At 55.4% G+C, this 24,335-nt stretch overlaps 2 protein-coding genes across 2 annotated transcripts; one reads left to right on the plus strand and one right to left on the minus strand.

The window, feature by feature from the left end:
• Positions 1–383: 383 nt before the first annotated feature.
• Positions 384–3,004, minus strand: BESB_027610 (ubiquitin-conjugating enzyme subfamily protein; the record flags this gene model as incomplete). The annotated part of the gene is made up of 6 exons (XM_029361435.1): positions 384–680; positions 1,142–1,294; positions 1,469–1,579; positions 1,830–1,967; positions 2,180–2,344; positions 2,858–3,004. The coding sequence occupies 6 exons, from the start codon at positions 3,002–3,004 to the stop codon at positions 384–386; spliced, it is 1,011 nt and encodes a 336-aa protein (XP_029215335.1).
• A 10,102-nt stretch (positions 3,005–13,106) lies between these two features.
• BESB_027620 (putative P-type ATPase4) lies at positions 13,107–22,537 on the plus strand (the record flags this gene model as incomplete). Its single annotated transcript, XM_029361436.1, has 14 exons — positions 13,107–13,667; positions 14,448–14,724; positions 14,938–15,467; positions 15,819–16,166; positions 16,551–16,755; positions 17,198–17,439; positions 17,704–17,946; positions 18,385–18,656; positions 18,936–19,377; positions 19,797–19,994; positions 20,452–20,551; positions 21,271–21,575; positions 21,812–22,054; positions 22,502–22,537. The coding sequence occupies 14 exons, from the start codon at positions 13,107–13,109 to the stop codon at positions 22,535–22,537; spliced, it is 4,002 nt and encodes a 1,333-aa protein (XP_029215336.1).
• Positions 22,538–24,335: the final 1,798 nt, after the last annotated feature.

Genomic DNA, 24,335 nt, shown 5'->3' on the forward strand with positions numbered 1-24,335 from the left:
GGCCAAAAAAAAAAAAACAGTCGAAGGAAGGCGCGAGATGGCGTCGGCATCAAGGTACGACGATCGCTCCCTAACACACGGGGTTTTTTCAGGTAATCCGAAGCAATCACAAAGCCTCAAAGTTAAACATACGTCGACTCCGCCCTTCCAGAATATGAATATCTGAACTTAGACGGTAAGGACACCCCCCTTCTCTACTGGTGGTCTTCCAACTGTTGAAATGTGCCTTCGTAATTAACAACATCCAAACAGCAACGGCGGGGGAACATGGAACACCGGTAATGCCTCCTCCGTTGTCAGGGACGAAAAGATTGCTTCTCTGAGACGACATATATCATCACTTACCAGATCTTCCCGTCAACCCCCAAACCCTACGTACGACGTCAATCTTTTCGGTCATTGGGTAGGTTTTCAGGCCAAAATGTCACATTCGGAGGATTCACAAGTAGATCAGCAAGCAGTAGTACAGACGCCAATACTAGAAGGAGCAAAACGACATCGGCTGCCGCCACGATGAACTCCCCTCTTGTAAACGGAACCTGAAACAGCTGAGCCATCAGAGTCCGGTGTCCCCTTTGAGGGCGCCTGCGATGCGCCGGAGAATCTTCCCGCGAGTTAGCTCGTGGGAGGCCGGTGGCCTCCGTACTCTCGCTGATAGAAACAACGCCTGGACCAGCCACCTGCGAAAACACATCGTAGACTCGGGCGGAAGAATTCAGAACCATCCGAGTGATGACTGTCCTCCGCTATTCTGAGCGAGAATCAAAGTGACTGCTCACGTTCAGAGAATCTCAAATCTGAAACGAGAATAACGCTCAAAAGACCAATTGTCCAAAGTGCAGTGCCACTAGCGTGAAAGAGAACTGCCAAACAGCCAAGTGTCCGAGACGCAAGGATGATAAGGATGCAGCAGATCGATTCGAACCCCCCCCCCAAGGGTGTGCCCTTTTGCTCTCTCTGCTGTAGGCGACCCCGTGCATGTGCGCAACTCCCACGAGCCGCACGGTGCTCAGCTGGGCGTATTCGTAACGCGCGGATGCGTCTCGCCAGCAGCTAAAAGACTTCTGGAAGAACCATCCCTCCTTCCTCGGCCGTTAATTCATCGATGAATGCTTGACTTTATGCGACGAAAATTGCTCACCCCTCTGCCGGGCTGAACAACAGCCGCCGGTGCGCATCCCCCACGAGCAAGCTCGGGTGACTCGCAGCTCTCCTCTGTCGCAGGGGCAGGCGAAGCACAGACTCCCTGGTCGGTGCGCAGCTGAGCTTGTTGCCTAAGAGGCTCCGGTAAATCCTGCGGAAAGGGAAGTACAAAGAACCGCACAGACGGCGAACACACCACGCATCAGCCGCGAATACTGGGCTGCAGCTCTTGACCGGAGAGGGGGCGACCTCTGGCATGTGAGCATATGAGGTCACCATATGGCCTACACCAGTGCCTACAAGCTCTCTTGTGCTGATGACTCACTGGAAGCGCACTGGATGGGGCAGCGCAAGCCTCCTCGACGAGCTCTTTGTTTGATTTTCCACACGCCGGGCAGGCCCAGGTGACTGATTCGAGCGCCAGCTGCCTGCGTACCTGTTCGACACGAGCAACAGTGAAGGATACACAAGTCACGATTATGGATTCACCCGTCGTCGGTAGCGCGCACTGGGATCGACTTGTTTCAGTGGCTTGACGTGTGAGCGATGCGGAATATGGCTGAGCAGGTAGCATGCACGCACGATTGCCGCACGCAAACATTCGGGCCCCGCACAATTGAACCAAATGATCCCTTAATGCTCTCTTTGTGAGAACCGTCTCTATTTCTTGCTGAGCGGAGGCTTACTTTCTCCGGCTTGTCAAGTGAATGAAGGGCGCCACCAGCTGGAGTCGGGAAGAAGGCGCACAGAGCGTCAAGGAGGGTTCGGATACCCCATGCTGGCTGCCAAAGCTCTGGATGGTAGCTGCTGGCGCTCAGACAGACCTAAAAAGAGCATAATCCGAATGTTGGTGAGGCAAGCCAGGTGCAAGCGCGTGCCCTCGTGCTGGTGGATGATCCATGCTGATACGATGCTGTGCCCAACGTTGCCACGCTTGTAACGGACACACTCCAGTCCTCGCCTCCGTGTATTACCGCCGGAGCTTCCGGGAAAGAGAAAAACTACCAAAATCCTTCTACAAACCCTGTGCTCCTACCTTCTTCCCAACCTCAAACCGACCATTCTGAGTAAGCATCACGAGGCTCGGCGGGGCAAAAGGGTAATTCTTCGGTAAGACAATGCGTCCATGGTACAACCCTCCTTCGAAGTGGGAATCCTTTGGACCACGCAGCGTAAAATGCCACTCATATGGCTCATCAACCTACGGCAAGCGCACAAATATGAACACGCGCAGTTTCGAGAATACGTAGCCGGGGTGCCGAACGGGACACCGTACAGCAGACCGCACGTGTGGGAGTAGGAACGCTCGCTGCTCCATGTCCAGGTGGTTTCTCAGCACAAACGCAAGATTCAGCCTCGCCGCAAAGCTGCCCTTACTGGATATGAGTACATATCTATCTATCTATAGTCACCCTCTTGCGGGCGAATGACCACACACTCATCATGAGACGGTATATGAGTGAGCTCCGATTGACATTTCATCAACCTATGCCACGCAGCAGGGATTTTCATGTTCTTCTGAAACGGTCCAACACGCAGCCTAATGATGGCATGCTTATTATGCGTATCGCGCGGCGAAGCCCACCCGTAGCGCGAGCGCTTGAGCGAGTGTGGCGGCGGCCCACGGGCATCCGCTCACCGCCCTGCCACAACTGCATATCAACTGTGAGCGGCTATGCCACATCTACCCAGCTATACAAGTGTGATCGTTTACCTGAAGCGGTTTCGTGCACCAGTGGGGAGACGGAGTCCGTTGGATCTCCCTGTATTCGCGCAGAATGCGTGCTATGCACTGGGCAGTCGCGGTATGCCCTAGACTTGAGTTCGCCCCGGTCCGACCGGGATTTCCCACCCCCTGCATTGACGCTGACTCAACCAAAATACGGAAACGCAAACAATTCGAACTACCACTGTCAACCAACACAATAGCAGTAACAAATTCTTCAGGTGACAGGTCGCAACACCATAGGGTACGCCGCTGCCCGTAGAGGGGCAGCGCGTCAAAACAACAAATCTCGGGACATCCACAGCGTCTGTGCCGGACCAGATAACACCAAAATACTGGACTAGATTATGCCTTTGTCGATAGATCGCAATCAAAGTGAGATATGCGCATCAACCATGGGCGGAAAAGGAGCTAAGGAAAACCGTCACGGACACTAGCCATAAAATGCATGCTGCGAGAGACACCGGAATTTGCGATGAAATACAGCGAACGTTAGTTGTCCTTTGTCCGAAAAAAAATACGTAATACAGCCACCGTTATTTTCTTGCTCCAAAGGCATGAGAGGTCCGGTTTCGCCGCCTCGCTCAGTGCTTTTCAGAAGACAGAGGTGACTTCGCATAGCCAGAACTCGAGCGGCGAGCTTGCATGCGTCAGGAAGGCTCAGCTTCTCTGGGGGGCTTCATAGTAGTCCGCCGATAAAGATGACGTCATGGGGATAGGCGCCTTATTTTCGGGGGTTCTTCTGTCACGTGATAAGAGACTAAGGTAGAGAAGGTCCGGCAAAACCTCTTGTCTGTGAGTCAACTGGCCTGATGGACTGGCAGTCCGACGACATGTGCCGGGCACCGTTGTCCTTGATCGGCGTGAAGAAGCTGGCAATGGCTAGGCCATACCTCCCCCCTTCCTACCTATCCCAAACAGAATGGTTGCCTAATTTTGTCAGGTTGTCTTTCAGTCGTCCTGGTCTGTTCCGTGCCCTCCTGTAACCCTCGACCTCGGCGTGCTTGTGCCGCCCTGCATCGCCATGTTGTAAGCTGGGGTGCCACGAGTAGGCGGTACACAGGATAGCCTTATTACGGAAGACAAGGATAAGTTATTTAACCTATGTATGGTAAGCCCTTTGGGCCCTGCTCCGTTTGTCACTGCACCACGGCCTCCTCGTGGGACAGTGCAGCTTCGAATCGTCGTGATGCTCGCATTTGCAACAACACTGGCGTGTCCTGCGCGCGTTTCTTTCTTCTGGCGGGAATCCTGATACATCACACTGCGAAAGAGATGCGGTTCTGTACAACGCGGTTGGCAGAAATCAGGCCCGTGGCAGACATCTAACTCTACACGACGAAGGCGTCGTGCAGAGGGAAACGCATAGAAACAGCCCGAACCCCAGTTTCAGAAGTTCGTACGCGAGAGCCCGCAGCTTTGACAGGGGAGGTATTGGCATGGCAATGAACGCGTGTGGCCCGTGGCTCCATATTCCTGCTGATATCGAAACCGAGTGCTCCGGCACTGGAGCAACTTGTTTATATAGTGCGGTAACGCCAATCAGCCCGGCAACTTCAGTGTAACTTGATGACGCGTGAGCATTTTCAGGGGTCCTTGCAAGAGTCACACCACATCAACTAGGTAGGCATCGCACGTGCTAGGTCCTCTCGCGGTCCAAGGGAAGATTTGTTTCGCTTTGTTGCTACACGGATGTGTGCAGACGAACGCGAGCGCAAATGACTCGCCTCTGGTTGCATCCCACAGCATCTCACCGATAAATGCATAGGATACGGTCAGCGAAAGAGGGTTCCTGTTATGAAGATCACTGCTGAATGGCTATGGTAACCAACTTCTTTCATCAAGAGGTAGGAGAAAGGGATCACTTCCCGTCCTGCTATTCCTGGCGTTTCACGCTGTATTGGCTTTGAAGATGGACCCGTTCGGCACGTACATTGTTCCGTGATCAAACGAGAAGATGTGACATTGCGTCTAGGCATACTCGCTCAACTCTACTGCACCGCTGCGGCTTCTCTGGTTCAAAGACTTTAGGTAGAGGAGACCATGGCCACACGCATCGAAAGCCCACCCTTCTTCTACTCGTCTCACTTCTTCCTGATCACCATGGGGTTTATATGCTTGATTCCTTTCTAGCGGGTGTCCGAGGTTATTGCGCACCCCTCCCAGCGCCGCATAGTAGTAGTAGTCGAACACTTATAAAACGATCGGTGATAAAGGGTTTTTCCCTGCACATTCACGCCCCCGAGAACACGGCTTGTGCGTCCCCTTCCCCAGATAGATTCTGAACCCATCCGGTGCCTCTGTTCAGCGATTTTGCGTGCTTTCACGTGTGTCGCGACATCTTCAGCCACGCATGTCACCGGCGCCACACATGAAATGATCAGGGACAAGGGGACGTTGAGGACGATACGGCACGACGAACGCTGAGCTGTTTCTGGTGTGGAGGGACACCGTCTACCGCCTTCCCGGTAGCTCCCTTTTCTTCACAACTCGAGGAACTCCAGCAGCTGGGAACGCCTTCAGCTCTCGATGGCAGTCCTCCAGCCGTATTCCTCCAAGACCGGAACACCGTCTGCTGGTGATTCCGTTGTAAACGGGTACTAGCCGATCCTTTTCGAGCAAGCGGTGCTGAGGCCCCAGAACGCGCCTTGCTTGGCGCTTCTCCGGTTCCCGAACCGCGATTTTGGTCCTTCTCGCTGTCAGAAGTGCCGGTTTCCGGCACTGCGCTGCGGCGCGGCGCGAAGCGCTCTCGCGGCTTGCTCTGTTTTAGCTCTGAGTCCGCATCTGGTGAGCCTTACTTTGCCTTCTAGCAGCTGGCGTAGCTAGAGTTCTGGGTGTTCCCCCTTTGCCCGGACAAGACGGCCGTTTTGATACGAGTGAGGCTGAAGCAGAGGCGATTGCCGCTCTCCCTCTTAACGCTGCCTTGTCAGCAGGTGAGAGCTTTTTCTGTAGTTTTCCTGGACTCAAGCCAGACGGCGAAGAAGACAGTTTCTCCAGCGAGGAACCCGCGCGCCAGGTTAACTTGCTAGCTCTACTATCCGGGAGGCTCCCATGCAATGGGTACACTGTGCACTGGCGAGCTTTTTCACTCGCGATTGGGCAGGCGAAAGACGCCAGATATCGTGACGATGCTTGTGACGTATTCCCACCTTTTCTGTGATCGTCGCTGTGGTAGCTGTTACCTGCAAACACATCGTACAGCCAGCAGTCCCCAGCGCCTGTTCGAGAGAGCTCAACCTCAGGAGAAACACGCTTGCTGAGGAGATGAACCAGCACATGAGAAAAACGAACTCCATCAGACAGGATAGCACATGTGTGCCAAAGGGGGACATCATCAAATCAGAAAGGACGGCGGAATAAACCTTGCATGTAAAAAACACGGTTCTACCTCGAATTACTCGGCTACTGCTCCGTACGACTGCACATGCCATTGCTCAATTAGCTTGTCGCATTTGTTTGAAGACCACGCGGCATTCATCTCCAGTCAGCGCAATGTCAGTACCGCAATAGCATGAAGGGCAGCTACAAAGTAGCATCCATTTCTTTGCAAAATGTGCACTCATGTGCATCAGAGGTCTGACACCAACGCCAAACGGTCTAGTCGCCCCCAGACAACGCAGGGGACCGTTCATTGTTTTCTTGGACGTAATCTCTTTCAAAATCAAAGGTCAACATTCCTCTCTCCATCTTGACTCGCCTCTCACCTCGGTAGAGAGCAGGCCGTTGCGCATCCGGATCTGCGACGTCTTCTTCTATGGAGCAACTCCTCGTAGAGCATTCTTCCACAGAACCATCACCACTGCCGTAGTGACTAGATAAGTCTGTGTCGTTTAACAGTCTTTCCCGTTCTTCTGTGCTAAGAAGAGGCCATATCTTGAGTAAGCTTATGCCTGCATCTGTTGGATGCTGCCTCTGACCGACAGAGCAGGACTGAAGCGCAATCGGGGCCCCCACGACTTTCAGCTCTTTGTAGCATGACAAGGTCACGGTACGATTATATTCGTCAGCGGCAGCCGTGGCAAAACCACCTGGCGCCCCGACCTCTGCAATTTCTAGTTTTGTGGGGCTCCGTGGAAGGCCTGTCTTCACATGCTGTGCCCCTGGCTGTTCGCTGAGTATCCGTGATTTCACAGGTGCTCGGCTCTTCGGCAGCACGCAGGGATCTGAATCGCGGCACGCAGGAGGACAGCCACGGACTCTCTTCTTCGCGTCCGGCATTCCTGAATGTGTACTGATGGACGACGGAGGAGGCCCGCAAGAACGAGATGCCTTTGTCTTGTTACGAGAGCTGGAGATAGTGCCGAGACGAGAACAAGCCGGCGAATAAGTGGCTCGTGTGGGGTTGCAAGAGGTCAATGGATTGCTATGCAGCGCCGTGCGCCGTTCCAGAGCTCGAAGGCTCTTTTCTCTGCACTGCCTCGGCGTCGATGTGATCGACGTGATAGCGGATTTGCAATGTGGGCAGACGGATGTCGCAAGCATCATCCTAGAGCTCATTTCCCTATATTCACCCGAGGAATGCTTCGTGCAACCCAGACACTCCGGAACATCTGTATCGTTCTCAGAAATGTTCGAAAATGCGTCTTCCCCTCCGGAGAAGTCTGCTTCAAGGTCGCTGCGGTTTTCCAATAGAGAAGAGACATCCTTTCTTCTTTCCTCGTAAATCTGCAAACACTCACGCCTCATATTGGTCATTGAACCGTCGAGGCACGAGGGATGCTCAACATTACCAAAGGCCTCAGTGTGTGCTTCCGCGCCCCAGAGTAAAGGGTTGCATTCACTGTTAAGTTCTTCCTCCGCGCCATCTTCTCCTCTTTCCTCCACTGCTAAGATCTGAGATTGGAACCCAGGCGTGAAGGAGATGCCGGGCGAGGAGGGCGGACTCGGCTGTAGAGATGAGGACGGAGTAGTGGTAGACTGGACAGCGGCAGGTGGGCCTTGAAATCCGGAAGTGGAAAGAGACAGGCATGAAGAGTGAGTGTGCTGCTGCGTGTCTCCGCCTGTTTGATCAAGAATGAAGCATTCGCAAGTTTCAAACCCACATTCGCCGCACGTTTGACAGGTGCGGGCAGCGTTGCCTTCTACATGCCACTCTTCCTCTTGACCTGGGCGGGCGATGACAGCATAGTCACATGGCGCCGCTTCCCAACCTGTATTGTCGCCCGCGGCTTGTGAGCCAAAGGGCCAGAAACGCTGCACAAGTTCCCTATGCGCCGCCTTGTCTTCTTCACTTTTTGGAAATGAGACGAGGGGAACCCGGGCTGGGAGAGGGAGAGGGAGCATCCCCTCACTGTCGTCGCTCCGCTCTTGTGGCGGCAGGAAGAAAGTGCGCGACAGGGGGCACTCTTCGACAGAGAGGATGACAAGACTCGTGCCGACATCGTTCCCTCTGTCGGTGAGTAAAAAGCCATCCGCCTCTTGAGAACATCGCGGGGAGGTGAAGGACAGAGGCAGCGGGGAGTAGCTTGAGCGGCGCGGGAACCCAGCCTCGGAGTGTAGGAGACGTAAACCACAGGGAGACGGGAAGCTGCTCCATGTAGGGGGCTGCCCATAACTCTGGAACGAGTGAGCATGGAAAAGAGAGAAAACCTGAGGAGCTGGATGGGCAGGCGGTGTCATTGATGACGCATGCGGCGGAACACAAGAGGAATGTGTTGGCGCAGCATAGCACAATGACGACGCACTCTCGGGACACGAAAAAGCCATTTCGACAGGAACTTACTTCAAAGAGGAGGGGCAGCCGCTGATGCCGGGCATAGCGCACGGATGCCGGAACGCAAGGGGGAGGCGCATACGCTCGCGGGGAGGGCGAACGTAAATACCCTTCCACAGCAAGAGAATTTACCCCCCCTTTCGGAACCAAGAAGTTTACTTCGACCGAAGGAATAGGAATTCCCACAACGGCAAAGAACGAGGTTCGCAGGCAAAGCCAGAGCAGGCCCTCAACAGGCAGAAAATTGAAGGGTGGTATTGGGATTCTACGGAGTGGTGGCTTTCCATGAAACAGACATATGAGCCTAAGGAGCCGCCGATTCTAGAGCCCGAGCGAGTCGGCAGCCAAGAAGGAGGCACTGTTTTCACCGAAGTGTGTGATTAGCACTGGTTTGTGTGTGTAGAGCAGCATCACAGCGGATGGGGACGCTGAGGTGGATACCACTGGAAGTCGGCTTCCCCTGCGGTTTCCAGTGGCGCAGAAACTATAGAATGGAAATGCGCCTAAACGAGCAGCCTGATTCTGTCGACTGGAAGGTTGTCTCGTATGAATACTCCCAAAATCCGGTGAAGGTCTCCGGCGGTCTGTCACAGGCATCATCGAGGCAATCGACAGAGCAACAGACAACCGATGAGCTCTCGACTGGTGAATCTTGAAAAACACCTGGCCTGAGAGACCCACTCTGGCTTTGCGAACCACCACAAGCTTGGACAAGCGCAAATGAAGTTCCGATTTCTTCAACAGATATGCTCTACAACTTCATTACTGTAGGCAAATGCAAAAAGGGAGCTTTTCGCCGTTGAGTCACCCATGTCGATTGTCTTGAATTAGCTGCAAGCGCTGTACGCCTGGCAGGATGCGCGTCACAAGCTAGTTACGGTGACCACCCCGTGCGCGCGTGTAGTGCGATCGTCTCCCCACAGAACTGAGAAATGATGGAAACAGGCGTCTCCTTTCACTCTACACTTTATCCTCCAATGGCATACAAAAAGTTAGTGCTCAACCAACTAGAAATGGTGGACATCCGCCACTCATTCCACGGGAAAAACTTGCGCGCGGCGGGCAGGTCATGCAGAGGCTCCGAGAAGTCTAAACGTAGGGAAACCTTCCGCGAAACAAAGATGACTCTTCCTGCTGAATATAATGCTTAAAACTACAATCAACCGCAGCGTCCGGCAGCAGGAGGGGAGTGCAACGACATAGCCCCCGATAATACCGTATGTCTACCGGCGAAGCAGCGCATGTGTTACATCCACGCGTGAAACGAAGTAAGCGTTGACTTCGTATGTGCAGCCGAACAAAAAAAAGCCAAAACAGTGCTAGTCGCCATCTTCCTACAGACGCAGTCATGATCAGAAGCATAGATTCCAGTCTTCCTCAGAGCTATGGCATCTCTTCTTGACGATTCACTCTTCTACACAGTACTGACGTAGATCGGCTTGCGCTCGACATCGTGTTTCGAATAATTTCTTTGCACTTCCTTTTCCCCTCAGTGGACGCTTACTCACAGTGGCGACCACTCCCATCCACGGTTTGCCGGAGGGGCTTGAGCGGGTATGGAGTGCCCCTAACTTCCATTCTTCCGTCGAGAATCGGAGAACCGTTGTAAACTAGAGAGAGAACACACAGTTATCATAGCATGTGACGCGCTCATTTTTCACAGAAATAGTGTTGAAGAGGGGCTTGAAGTTTGCCAGGTGGCAGTGAAGCACCAGTGACTCAGGTGAATAAAAATCGCTGTTGATGCCTTCCAATATCAGCGTCAGCATGCTCGGAAACCGCCCACCGAGTCTCGCGCTGCGGGCACTTCGAGAGGCCGAATCGCATTCGTCCAGATGCCTTTTTTGGGGATTCCAACCATCCGATGCGTCGCAGTTGCCAAACACTAGCATTTGCAGTGTCTATTTATCGCTGAGCCATATATGTTTGCCAGATAAATCACGTTCGCCATCTCCGGAAGACATGTCCATGGAGCTGGTCTTTCTGCGTGCGGTATGTGGAGGTTCCCAACGGGAGAACTTTGGACAGTTATAATGCAACGCACAGCCTGCACGAATGTTGACGATGGCCATTTTACAGTACATGTGCTGATAAATGCGATGCATAACCGCATTCCTTGAGAGACTGAATACAGACATGGAGAGCTGGCACGGCGGCCGGTACACGGACACCTCCACCTCTGGTAGACGAGCTTGCTGGCCACAACGACTCCTCGTCGGGTTTGAACGCAGGCGCGAGGTATCTTTCATCTTCTGTATTGGTACTTGGAAGGGCATGCGGCATGCGTTAATGACGAAGGAACAACCTCATAGGTGCACACGTAAATTGGGTACTGTGCAGTGAAACGTCAACGAGGGATAATTCATTTAATTCGAAAGTTACACGGATTTTTGAAGTTCCAGCTCTCTGAAGACCACGAAGTTAGGATGCCTCTTGAAGGCTATATGCAGAGTGCACTTCCGAGAACCATATTCTATTAGTCAAACCAGAATGCACAAAAGAGTTAGGTGCAATCCCCGATCCTCATAACCACCGCTGGTAGGGACTGCAAGGCTTTTCTCAGTGATACTGCAAAACATTGCTGAGTTGTCACATATTTGACGCAATAGCACCGTAATGTTTTAATGAGTATGATCGCCTACAACCATCAGGAAATTAAACCGTACAACGCTGTTCAGAACCATTCGGCATGTGCCAGTATGCCGAATCGCGTGTTACAGTGAAGGCCTAGTCAGCCATACAATTGAAAACTACTCTCAGTATCCATTAAAGAACTTATCACGTCAAAGTAATTATTGATATGCTCAATATCTCTGTGCTGCGTTGTCGGCTCCGGAGTCCCGTTGTGGCTTGATTGAGCTTTTACCTGTATTTCCGGACCAAGTCTGGCGGGGCAGCATATCGCGGTGCACCTGAAAGGCATAATCTGACTGCCTGCGACTTTCTGCGGTGATTTACTAGAACATCCGAGTCGAACTCCAGGAGATGAATAGAGGGAGATTATGCCCCCGTGTGCTCAGCAGCACGAGCAGCGGTTTTCAACTCTTGCGGTACAGTGTTCGCGATGCTTGCGATAAAGACGGAACTGGAGACCTGCCGGCAACGCCGATGCTGAGGGACGCACCGCCGCGCCGCTACTGACCCAGGTACTTGTAGAAGGGAACCAGGCTCTAGCCATTCAAGCTCAAAGCGTGCAACAAGCTGGCTTATTGCTTAAAATTTGGCGCTCAGGTGTGCCTAGACGCACACACGCGTGAGAGACGTTTCACCCACAGGATGGTTATCCATGCGTTTGCCACATTTTCCTGAACTCACTAAAACGATGGTGGGATCCTGATTTCGACTGAATGGGTATATAGCCATCGGAACGCCTGGACAGTACGCTTCTCTCTTTGTTGTCCGTGGAGCTGCTACCGCTTCTGGTACCGTGTGATTTTCGCAGCGCATGTTCCCAGGCATAGAAGACCTTGAGCCGTGGCAAGAACGCCAGGTAAATCTAGCGTGTGGTGTTCCTCAGCTACGCTCAATCTGCTTGAATGCCCCGGAGTGGGCAACTCACCATTTTGAATCATGAACCCTCTGAAAGCAGGTGCGCCTATCACTCAGTGCTGGCACCGGCGAGGAACCGGTTTGTGAAACACACCTGTCTGGCGCCCGCTGGTGGTCGACCCAGGACACTGCGCGCTGTGTACGCTGGGCCTGGTAGTTTTTGCGTCAGTCTCACTGCTGTGGGCTGTGCATCTATCCATGATCGCCGCGAGCGAAAGGAAGACGTCTTTTGTGCATGTTTCTCAAAACAGAGCAACTAGACGTCGCTGTACTTGTCGTTCTTGACTTTGTATACAAAGGGCTTTCATTTCCTTGTTGAGGACGCCTCTCCGTTTTCCCAGCCGGAGGCAAGAAGGAGCCTCTGACTTCATCAACGCTGTAGCTCAACGTGGCGTCGTCGTTGAAGACACCTTTGTAACACATCCCGCGTCCCGCCTTTTTCCCATCTACCGTGTCAACCGACTGTCGCTGCCACAGCGTGCCACGCGCTTTCAGCGTTCTCATCTTTTTGTTACTTATGCATTGCTTCGACCGTCACCCCACTTCATAAACTACGGAGAGCAGCAGCGCATAGCTTAATCCCGTGGACTCGAGTTCCACTTCGGGAGCTTATCGAATTGTGGCAATACACGTGAGATGGGTTCCACCTTTTTCCTGCTGACAACCGTGCGACTGTAGGGACCTCTTTGCAGCGCGTTGTGTGTAAGCGTCGGGCGCCACGAACGGGAAATGCATGAATTTTCGTTCTGCATGCCGCCGAAGGTTCCTCCGCATGCGTTATCTCTGGTTCCGAGGTCTTTCACTCTGTTCCCTGCCCGTTTCTGTCTCGGACTATCGGTGGAGCGCTTGGCTTTCCCGACCGTAACTGGTCCCTGAGCTCTTCGGGGGTTGCAGCAGCTGCCGGGGCACCGTTTCTGTGCTGCTTCAAACCGTCCACGTAGCGTTCCTTGGTTTTCCTGCGCACCTGGGGCCACGATGGCGGCCCCAGCGCCACAGGTGGATACGTCCGCATCTCAGGACCACCTTCAAGCTGGCACTCTCCCCGCTCCGCAAGCGGCCAATGATGCACGCCACCCGCGAGAAGCGGCTGTCGATGACGATGTGAAAGCTGACTTACTCGGGTCAGGAAAGGGTGGGGAAGACGGCACCTCCCCCCGGCGGGAATCAGGTGGACGCGGCTCGAGCCGGCGCTTGTCGAATAAGCGAGAACCGGCGTCGCTTGCCGGCGGCACCAGCCACCTGAATGTAGCAAAGTCCCATTCGTCGGTGTCTCAAGCGATCAGGGACCAGGAACGCCACCGACCACTCGCTGCCAGTAGCAGTGTCAGCGTGCCCCCCTCTGGCATGACCGCAACAGGTTTCGAAAATGTTGAGTCTGAGGTCATTGACCGGCTGAGTAAGAGCCATGTCAGCCTGAAGGAGCTGGTCGAGCAGGCGAGGCAGACCGATCCGGAGGCTTTCCGCATGGCTGTTTCTCTCACAGAACAGACTCACCCTACGAGCGGGAAGAATAGGTTTGCCTCACTTCCAATCGAGGTACGCTCCACGGCAAGCACTTAACATGACTTTTTGGCCGTGCCGAGGTCAGCGCCCCGGGATGGGTTCATCTGCTTCCATATGCATGAACCAGTCACCGGAGCTGCTCGGCATTTTATGGACAAGGAACTAGGGGGAAGAAATGCCCGCGTGTGAGTGTGGTAGGCCAGAAATATCAGGACAAAGAGAGAAATCCCACGTTAGGCACTCGGGGATGCAAGCGCAGTAAGCGGTCCCGTCTCCTCCGTTCCGCGGACATGGGCCTAGGTTCGTCCTCCGATCCCTAGGCCCTACTCTCAGCAGCGAGGAGACAACATCGGAAGCACGCGTGGGGCGGTTGGATGTCCGATCCCTTCGAGGACCGTGCCATCAGCTTTGACGGATGTGTCGCTTTTGGTGCTGTAAATTTGTGGGAAGAAACCCCTCGTAGAGAGCTGAGAAGTGTGAAGCGGCAAATATCTCTGATTGTGGAAGTTTTGACGGATCGCCTACACTGCCGAACTCAGCATATGCCGCAGCATCTCATGATACCCTTTTCTCGTCTATTTAGTTAGATTTCCGCACTCCGCCGCGGCGCTGAACTCTTCCTTGTATGCAGACGCGTAGCAAAGAGGTGACGACCGGTGGGACGAGGAAGCTGCCTTCGTTTCGTCGTTGCCCACTCGCACTCTGTCTGTGCAAATTCGTTGCACACGTGTCGCATTTTCGTCGCAGACTTAGTCCGAGTTCGTTTATACACACAAGCACTCTCATTGAATTTTCTTTTTCTTCCTTCTTCAGGAACTCGCGCAAGAGCTCGGGTTGAAGGATATCAACAAAGGGCTGACGGAAGAGCAAGTGCTGGAGAATCGTCGCCTCTACGGCCCAAATGTCCTTGAGAAAGACAAGACCGAGCCAGTGTGGAAGATTTTTATCCAGCAGTTTCTGAGCCCTGTGGTCCTCCTCCTTCTTGTGGCGTCAATCGCTTCATTGGCCCTACAAGAGTGGGTCGAAGGTGCCGCAATCCTCATAATTGTCACCTTGAACGCGTCCCTGGCCACGTATATGGAGAAGTCAGGTGAGCAAGTGCCTTCTGCCGACGCCTTTTTGTACCACGCGCGCTAGACCGCGACTCGTGCGATATGTGCACATGGGAAGTCTTCGTCGGGCGGATGGGCGCGCCCGTTTTTCTCTGATGCTCAGCGCGTCGTGCACTCGAAGGATCTCAGAACTCGACAAGCTCTCCCCCTACTCTCGCGGTCTGCTGGTACTTCTATCTGTCCTCTTGCAGCCAGCAACGCACTCGCCAAACTCGCAAGCATGGCGGCGCCTGGATGCACCGTTCTCCGAGAAGGAAAGGAACAGACTGTTGGAGCAGTGGACGTCGTCCCCGGCGACATTGTTCTGCTCGCCACCGGCAACAATGTAGCTGCAGATATGCGATGCATCGACACGGTGGAGCTCAAGACGAACGAGAGTCTTCTCACGGGCGAAAGCGAAGACATTTCGAAAACTCTGAGAGCGGAAGACTACGACACCCCCTTTGCGACGAACTTGTGCTTCGCCTCAACCATTGTTACCAACGGAAGTGGGCGCGGCCTTGTTTTCGCCACCGGAATGGACACGCAAGTTGGCCGCATTGCACAGCAACTCAAGAAGGCTGGAGAAGGATCGAAGCTGACGCCGCTCCAACGGGGTTTGAACCGCCTCGGAGGAATGATTGGGCTTATAGCCATCTGCGTCCTCATCATCGTCGTCGTGGTCGCCATTCTGACCGGATACAGAGACCCCGCCCACCCCGATGCTGACCCTGTCTTCACGGTAGGCTGCCTGTCATTTCCCACGCAGTCATCTAATTCTCACTGATCACCAGTGTGTATGCTGTGCGGTGTTGCAAGAGTCGCGCTCACAGCTGTGCGTATTCATGACGGCTATCGACCCAGCCACTGCCGCGTTCCCTCTAGGAAAAGCTCCACGCATGTTTCATCCGACCTGGTTTCCGTGTCGCGGCCGCAGATGGCGGACCTGTTGCTATCTGCCTTGGCACATCTCGGAGACAGCGCGGCGTGCCTCCTTGCCGACTTAGACCAGGGCGCCAGTGTGCATGCAGTATCGATATGTTGACGGTTTCATCTCTCACGCGCAATGCGGACGTGCGCTGCGTTTCTGCAGATCGTCTTGGTGGCTGTCGGCTTCGCAGTCTCCTCGATCCCTGAGGGGCTGCCCATGGTCGTCACCATCTGCCTGTCGCTGGGAGCTCGCGACATGGTGAAGAGAAAGGCGAATGTCCGCAAGCTGCCGGCAGTAGAGACGCTGGGCTGCTGCTCGGTCATTTGCAGCGACAAAACGGGCACTCTTACTGAGGGCAGGATGACAGCGGTGCGCCTAGTCACCGTGTGCCGCAATGGGGAGATTCTTGACGCCGACGGCTTGACCAAAAGCTTTGCCTTCTTCCCGACGAAGGGCTTCGACACGAACGGCGGCATCTTCGATATCAGCAAACTGGACGACAAAACCAAGGTCAGACAGCGACACGGCCGCGACGATCCTGCAGAGGCGGGGGAATCATCTTAGTGGCTGGCGGGTCTCCCTTCTCGCTGAACGGGCTGTGCTGACTTCGCACTATTCTGTCTCGAAGGTTGCATGCGCAACACAACCGGAAGATCGGAACCACCGCCGCTATGATGTCCCCTGTTTCTCTGGCGGGTTTAGGATTGATAAGGAACCTTCCCTAGAGATGGAATGTCGGAGGGGGGGAGAGGGGCGGTGAGACAGGCGAAATCCATCACCCCCTGACTGACTTGGAGCGTTGAATCGCGTGGCTTCCTCGCGGTTCTGGGGCTCGGCGGCGCCTGGGCGGTCGTTAGTGGAATGTTTCCGTGCGTTGTACCTGCGCGTGTTCAGAACAACCTCATGATTCAGTACCACGACGGGGCTTTCCAAGACTACGACGGCGTCTGCCACAATTACGGCAACCGAGCGAACACGGACGCCACCACCAAGCTCGTGCGGTCTGTCATGCTCTCCGGCTATCTGAACTCATATTCCACGACTCTCATACGCGAGCCTGAGACGAAGCGCTGGTTTGCAAAGGGCAACATGAGCGAAGGTAGGCTGAAATTCCGCCGTTCAACCGAGTTTCTCAACGCGTAAACATCCTCGATGCAAGCGTCATGCCTCGTGCTTGGACAACAGACTGGCAGCGCTCTCCAGTCTCCGGAGGCCGGTCTCAGCCTTCCACTTCGAGCCCTTCTGCTCGTCGGCATTTCTTCTCACCCTAAACCATCAACCCTCTGCTGGGGGCCGGGGAGTCGAGCTCGAGGCTGCGAGTGGGCTTCGGCAGAACGTGCTCACAGTTGGGCGGCGAACGCGTCGAGCGTCGCAGAGTGGAGAGCTGGATCTCCGCGGCGCGTGTGTAAACAAGGCTGAGTGGCGGTTGTTCCTTTTGATTGCGCGTCGTCGATTTGGGCGCTTTGTGCCCGGTCACCACTTTTCTTTGGATTCTTTTTCAAGCCAGCGTTGCGGCGCCGTGATGTGTTTCGCCTGTTCAGGTGCCATCGTCGTGGGAGCTGCGAAGGCGCAGATCGGCGACGCCGTCCAAGGCAGCGCAACAGACCCGAGTGCGGAGTATACTCGAGCCAAGGAACTGGAGGTTCCGTTCAACTCCTCGCGCAAAATGATGATGACAGTCCACAAGCTTCCTGCGGTGAACATGTTTGGAGACATTGCGCTGAAGAATCCAAATGGCGCGCAATACACGCACTGCGCGATCATTAAGGGTGCGCCAGACAGAGTGAGTGTCTTTCAGGACGCGGGAGGGCCTGAGGTAGCCCAGTGACAGTCGATGGTGCTGTTCCACACGCGGCTTATACCTCCTATGGTAGACTGGCTATTACCGTATACCTTACTACCGGACGGGCTGTACGGCGAGCGCCATGCGCCCGCCGTTGCCTCATTCGCGCGGGGCAGGAGAGACGTGTCGCGCCTGGCTTGCAGCCGCACGCGCGCGCCGCCCACGGCTCTCTGTTGCGCGTCTCTGTTTGGTGGCGCTGTGCAGGTGCTGAAGCATGTCGGCTACGTGTTGGGGGAAGGCGCCGAGGGCCCCCATCTGGACTGGAACCGCCCCGCGACGACGGAAGACGTCCGCAAAGTCGAGGCTGTCAATCTCGCGCTCTCTCAACAGGCGCTCCGCGTCCTCGCGTTCACCATCCGTCCTCTGACTGACGCGGATGTCGCTGCGCTGAAACAACAAGATGGAGCGGACCAAAGGCTGAAGTTCGCTCTCGGAGAAGACACGGAGGTACCGCTGAGAGACCGGGAAGATAACGCCGGAGCCGAACCGCAGAGAATAAACAAGGAGGCGACGACTCGAGGGCAGCGGCGGATGCTCCCGTGGTGTTTGCACATATCTATATGTATTTTAAGTATAGACAGTCACCGCGATGCCTCCAGCAGGTAGCACCATGCATGCTTTATGCCTTCTTCGAGGGCGAAGCGGAATGGAGGGACGCGTGTCTTGGAGTGCAGATCGCAGCCACCATGGAAGGCGAGTTGGATCCTGTCGAAGCCTCGAGGCGTCGTCTGTGGCGCCTCCGTCGTCCTCTCTGCATTCGGCCCGCCGTCTTTTTGTTTCCTCCGATTGGTATCGCTCGGCATCTCCGCTGGTGACAAGGAATTCTCTCTTCCGGCTCTGCGGTTGCACTCGCGAGAAGTTTTTCTGAACGTTTCTGCTGTGCAGGAGCTGTGCCTGCTCGGCGTCATCGGGTCTTTGGATCCGCCGCGCACGGGCGTCCGCGAGGCCATTGAGCGATGCAGACAAGCTGGAATCCGCGTCATTATGATCACTGGCGACCAGAGGCCGACAGCCGTGGCGATTGCGAAGGAAATTGGACTCCTGACGCAGCGCGACAACGCCGACGAGAAAAGCATTCAGTGCTCCGGACTTCACATCGATGACGACCCGATGAAGGATCATCTCTCCGAAGAAGAACTCGACGACATCATCGCCAGGTAAAGTCCCTCAAACCTGGCGGCTAGTGCGTTGGCCTGCCTCTCTGCTCGCCCGCTGTTGCCCTCGCAGATGAGGTTGTGTGTGCATTTATTCGCAGCTTGACCGCGTGTCACGACAGACCTTTCTGTTCGCGTGAGCACGAGAGACGCTCCGTTTCCGCGTGCGTATTCGGTTTTCGGTCTCGTCTCTTGCCGCTGGCGACGCCTTGGGGGCTTAGCTGCGAGGTCGCGATCGCAGATGTGAGCGTGGTCTGCCTCTTTTTCGGATTTCTTATGCAGAGTGAACGTCTTCTCTCGAGCCCAGCCAGAGGACAAGATTGCGATCGTCGAGGCGCTCAAGCGCCAGGGCCACACAGTGGCGATGACCGGAGACGGTGTGAACGACGCGCCTGCGCTGAAGGCCGCGGACATTGGCGTGGCGATGGGTATTGCTGGGACAGACGTAGCCAAAGGCGCGAGTGAGATGGTGCTCCTTGATGACAACTTCGTGACCATCGTGGCGGCCGTCGAAGAGGGAAGAAAGATCTATTCAAACATCCAAAAATTCGTCTGCTTCCTCCTCGGCACCAACATCGGTGAAATCATCTACCTCACCATTGCGATCGCCGCCTCCATGCCGCTGCCTCTCGAGGCCCTCCAAGTCCTATTCCTCAACCTCATGAGCGACGGATGCCCCGCTGTCGCCATCGCCAAAGAGCCTTCCGACGAGGAAAACATGAAAGTAGGCCCCGAAGCGGCGAAAGACCAAGCGCACCTTGCATTCTCATCCAGACCCGCTCTCGCTGCGCTGGCGCTGGCATCTCTCCGAATGCATGCAGTCCACGCTCTTCTCCTTGCTGACGTTGAATAATTCGCAAAACAGAGAGAAATGCCTCCGCGTTAATGCCAGGGCGCTCTTCACTCGCTTTGACCCTTGTCCTTTTGTGTCTGTTACACGTGCGGAAACAGACTGAGCAGGATGTCTCTCCATATGTGTAAGTGCAACTATACATATGTGTATATATGTATGCATATATATATATATATATATATATATATAGCAGATGGGTCTGAACCTGGCGTGCGTCAAGAGGTTGTGCAGGCGAGTGCGGAGTCGGACTTCTTGAGCTTTTGCGCTGCGCGACTCTTTCGTTTCTGCAGATCCCGCCGCGCCCACGCAAGCAGCCTATCATGACGCGCGACTGGTGGCTCTACGGCAACTTGCCGCACACGATTTTTGAGGCAGGCTGCGTCCTGATGTCTCTGGCGCTGGGCCTCTATCTTTGCACAGGTGTCGTTCAGCTAGGGCCGCTGCATGACCAGTGCTCCTACTTCACCGCTCGGGACGTCGTCAATCTGGTGAGACAGCCGCGAGGGCGCGCGAGTGTGCTGCCTGGGCGCGCTTCACGGTGCATTCTGCCTCCCAGGCTGCGCCGCTCAGAGTCGACTGCAGACACCCTTACTGAGCCTTGGCAGGGGGAATGAACGAGTCTTTCGTGAGCCGGGCTCGGGGCGAAGAAATCGCCTTTCTCGCGAGCGAGTGAAGGCTGCCGCGCCAGCGGCCAGGCGACCAAGACCGTGGCTCTATGCCGTTGCCCCAAAGGCGCGTGGGGGGGCGAACGAGGAGCTGCGACTGATGTGTTGAGCATCGATAGCTCGTTTCGGCCTCAAGCAGGCGTCTTCTGTTCGAAGCGACGGCGAGATGTGCAGCAGGGATCTCGACGCGCGGTGCCTGCGGACGTGGACCGCCTGCCTCAGAAGTGCACGCTGAAGTATGGGGTCGCTGTTTCCTTTGCTGGGCGCTCCGTATCTGCAGAAAGACATCGATTATCGATACTTCTGTCGCTCGTTCGAGTACCGCGTTTCATCGGGCTACACAGGATGGGTCACAAACGTCGACTTCTGGAGTCCGCAAAGTAAGAAGAACAAAGACGGCTTAGGAGTCGTGAGGCGAACGCACAGTTTCTGGAGGTCTGCATGGGTGGAGTTGAATTCTGAATCCCAATGAGCACGCGAGACGCGGCTGAGAGACTCGGTTCCGCGGATATCACTGGGAAACGTCTGTGGTCTACGCTTTCTTTCGGCTGTGGCGTGACGGCCGCTTTTCCCCGGTGTTTCTAATCTAACTCGAGTGCTTGATGGCTTCTGCGTACCTGGCGTGTTTGCACGCCGACACCGTGACGCCGTGAGGTTGCCTTTGTGTTTGTAGCATGTGCATTTTCGGATAGAAGCAGATCTAGACGCGTTAGGCCATGCGCGGCGGCCCTATTTGTTTCAGATATTACGAATGTCGGTCATATCCACGCGTCCTACTACGCGTCTTTTCTACTCAACATGAAGCACGGGCATCGGCTCCGTCAGCCTGTAGACTACACGTTCTCCGCTGTCTACGTCTCACCCTGATTCGTTGCCATCGTGCGACTTCGACGGCCTGCGCGTCTTGGCCTGCGTCGAGCGCGATCGGCGCGGATCTGGAAAAGGCACTGCATACCAGAAATTCATGCCTGCATCGCGCTGTGCATGCATTCTTTCAGTTCATGTCTCCCATGTGTATCTGCCGGTTGTGTCCGTTCTGTGGTGCCCTGCGCGGCGCCTGGACTTTTGGTTTTTCTTCTCCCTGCGCGCCTGCATGCAGCTGGCAAAGTGGAGCAGGTCCTCGGCGCGATTGCGGGAAAGCATCCGGATCTCACTGTCGAGACGCCGGGGCTCGACGCGTACATCGTGGAGGCGATGGCTGGCGGCTGCCCGCCAGGGGTAGACGTCGACGCCACCACGGGCTTCTGCATGCCCAAGGCGGGCACTACGGTCCGCTCGCACGCAGACACGCCCCTGGGCGCCGCCTCGCGCGACTACTTTGACGTTTCCGCGCGCGGCGCCAAGATGGGACGAACCTGCTCCTTCATCACCGCGGTCTGGTGCGAAATGCTCAGAGCCTACACGGTAAGGAGCCGCCCAAAAACCTGACAGGCAGCGAACAGGGAAGGGGAGGGTGGGGGGGGGGGGGGGGGTTTCATGGTGAGGCATCGGCACCAGCCGGCCCCCCAGTCAGTGTCTCTCCCAGGTTTTTTCCTTTTCATCGCTTTCTCTTTCTTCATTTTTGCTGTCTGGCTCTCTCGCCTCGCTATGGGCAGCAAAAAAATTGCTTTTCCTGGTTTTCTCTGTGCTGTCTTTCGCAGGTTCGCTCGTGGCATTGGTTTTTCACGGTGTTCAACCGGAACCCGTGGATGCATTTGGCGTGCAGCATCTCGGCGACGCTGACGTCGCTGTTGACGATTGTGCCGGGTATCCAGAACGCCTTTTCGACGTATGCGCTGCCCTGGTACCTCTACTTGTTCGCCATCGCCTGCGGCTTTTTCAACCTCACTCTGGATGAGCTGATTCCCAAGCCCCTGTACCGATACAAGAAGGCGCGAGAGATGGTGAGCGACGGGGGGGGGGGGGGGGGGGGGGCGTGCCTAGCGAGAGAACAGCGGAGACCAAAGAGAGGGCGATGTTGTGTCAATTTAGCGAAGAGCCTGCATCTGTCTCGCGCGTGTTGAAGCGGCATACATAGCGGGAAGGGCTTTGGAGAGGCTCACATTTTTGCCTCGATGCGCATCACCCAACGCAGTGTAGCAGCTAGAGGATCTACAGGCCAACCGCTCACATCGTTTTCTCGGCAACTGCGTTGTGCGTGCGGGTTGTGGCTGCCTGCACGTCTCGCGCGTCGTAGAGAATGGGCAGGCGGGGGCAGGAGGGGGGGACGCCTGCCTCGATGGTGGGGGCGGCCCTGTTCACGGCTTGGCCTAGGGTCAGGCGCTGCTTTTTCTGAGTTTGCTCGTCATCGATGCGTGTTTGGCGCTTTTTCGCTGTCTCTTTTTCTGCAGAGAGCTGCGCTGGCGACCAAGACGTCCACGGCCTAAGGATGTCGGGCGCTTCAGGAGGCCGCGCGTCGGTGGATTAGAGATCTCAGTTCTTTCTCGGTCTCGAAGTCAGGATAGCGAAACTGCGGAGGTCGGCGGCGCGGGGGTGGGTCGTCGGATGAGCACGCCTTTGGATAAGCGAGGGCGAGTCTTTACGTCGCCGTGCTGGCGTGTTGACGGCCGACATGACCCCGCGAGAGAAAGCGGCACTAGCGAGCCGCGAACAGACGCCTTGTGCTGCGGCTTCGCTGCGCCCCCTCCTCCCCCCCCCCCACCCTTCTAACTCTGTAACGAGGTCAACCAAGGAGGCGGCTTCACGTCAACAGCGTGCGAAGGCACTTCGAGATCTTGTTCGCGTACGCTTTTGATTGTTTCGACTCATTTTTATAGCAAGGACCAAAACTCAGGCGTCAACAGGGCGGCGTGTCGCCGTCTTCACGCGGTGGCCTCTCAGGGATTAACCGTCGGGCCATCTGGATCCTCCTATTCAAAGATAATTCAATTTAAGAAAGTTTTAGATAAAAGACATGTGAAGAATCGGACCAACTTTCACGCACGACGATAATTACCCGACGGCCGCGCGGTGGATGCCGTGGCGTGCGCACTCGGACGCGCACCCGAGCCAACTGTATGGAAGGCCTCGCGGCGGACGATTCTGTGGGGAAGCGAGAGGGCGGCTCTACTGCAGTCGCGCAGCTGCCTGAGCGTTTTCACGCTTTTACGTCGCCGAACATGCTGGTTTTATTCGAGGGCTGCAGCTGGCAGGACGCCCCCCCCCCCCCCGCTGTGGCGCACTGCGTGGCCCAAGGCTTCTTTCAATGGCGTTGTGCAGGTTTTCTCCGTTCTGGAGGCGAGTGAGAAGCTTCAATGAATACTAAGCGTTGTTTGTGAGGCAAGGCTTGCGACACACTTCAGATGTCACCCGAGGCGCGCGTGCTCGTTATGTCATCTGGGTGCTGCTTTTGGCGTCGGCCTCTGAGTGCGTGTTGGGTCGCTGCTGTTTCCAGGCGCGTCTCGAATTGAAGTCAGGGTTTCGTATTTGACGTGTTTCTCTTGCTTTTTGATACGTGTCACCCTCACGGAGGCGCCCCGCTTGCGCCGCCTGATTCCAGCCCAGGATTGTGGATTCACGGATACGTTTTCTATATCTGCCTCACTCCGTTTCTGAAGCGCAGAGGCCTGCTTGCGCGTGCCGCTGTGCGTCGAAAGCATGTGCATTTGATGCAGACGTTAACGTCCCGTTGTTGGCGTGTCCAGAGTGCATGCGCATGCGCGTCTTGTGTGGCTCGCGGTGTGTCGCGCATGTGTGCTTCCACTGCATACATGCTTCGGGGTACCGTCTCTCCCCCACCAAGCGTTCGTATTTGTACGTCGCATGCCGGTCAGTGCGCAACTCGTTGGCATGGACATGTTGCAACCACTTCTCCGTCTTTGTTCTGCTGCGTGGTGCGGCGCGTGCTTCCTCACGTGGGGGGTGGCGGTGGCCTGTCTCCAAGCGTCTCTGTCATTCCCCCACTCTCGTGTGTCCGGCCCCGCCCGAAATGCTGAAAGCCGCGTGTGTGTCAAAGTGCATCCTACTCCTTGCAGCCAGACGCTGCGCTTTCTTCGCAGCGTGAGGGCAGAATCGATCTGTCTCGCCCTCGCTTTCTTGGATTTCCTCCTCCATCTCTGTCGTCCACAGTTCTGTTGACGCCTGCTGGGTTTCGGGCCTACTTTGCCAGTGCTTCGCGCAAGGTACGCGAAGCACGCAAAAATAGGGGCGCCCGACTGTCCGTTTGTTCCCCCATTTTTAAAATCC

This window comes from Besnoitia besnoiti, assembly GCF_002563875.1.
Source record: "Besnoitia besnoiti strain Bb-Ger1 chromosome Unknown contig00015, whole genome shotgun sequence".
NCBI lineage: Eukaryota > Apicomplexa > Conoidasida > Eucoccidiorida > Sarcocystidae > Besnoitia > Besnoitia besnoiti.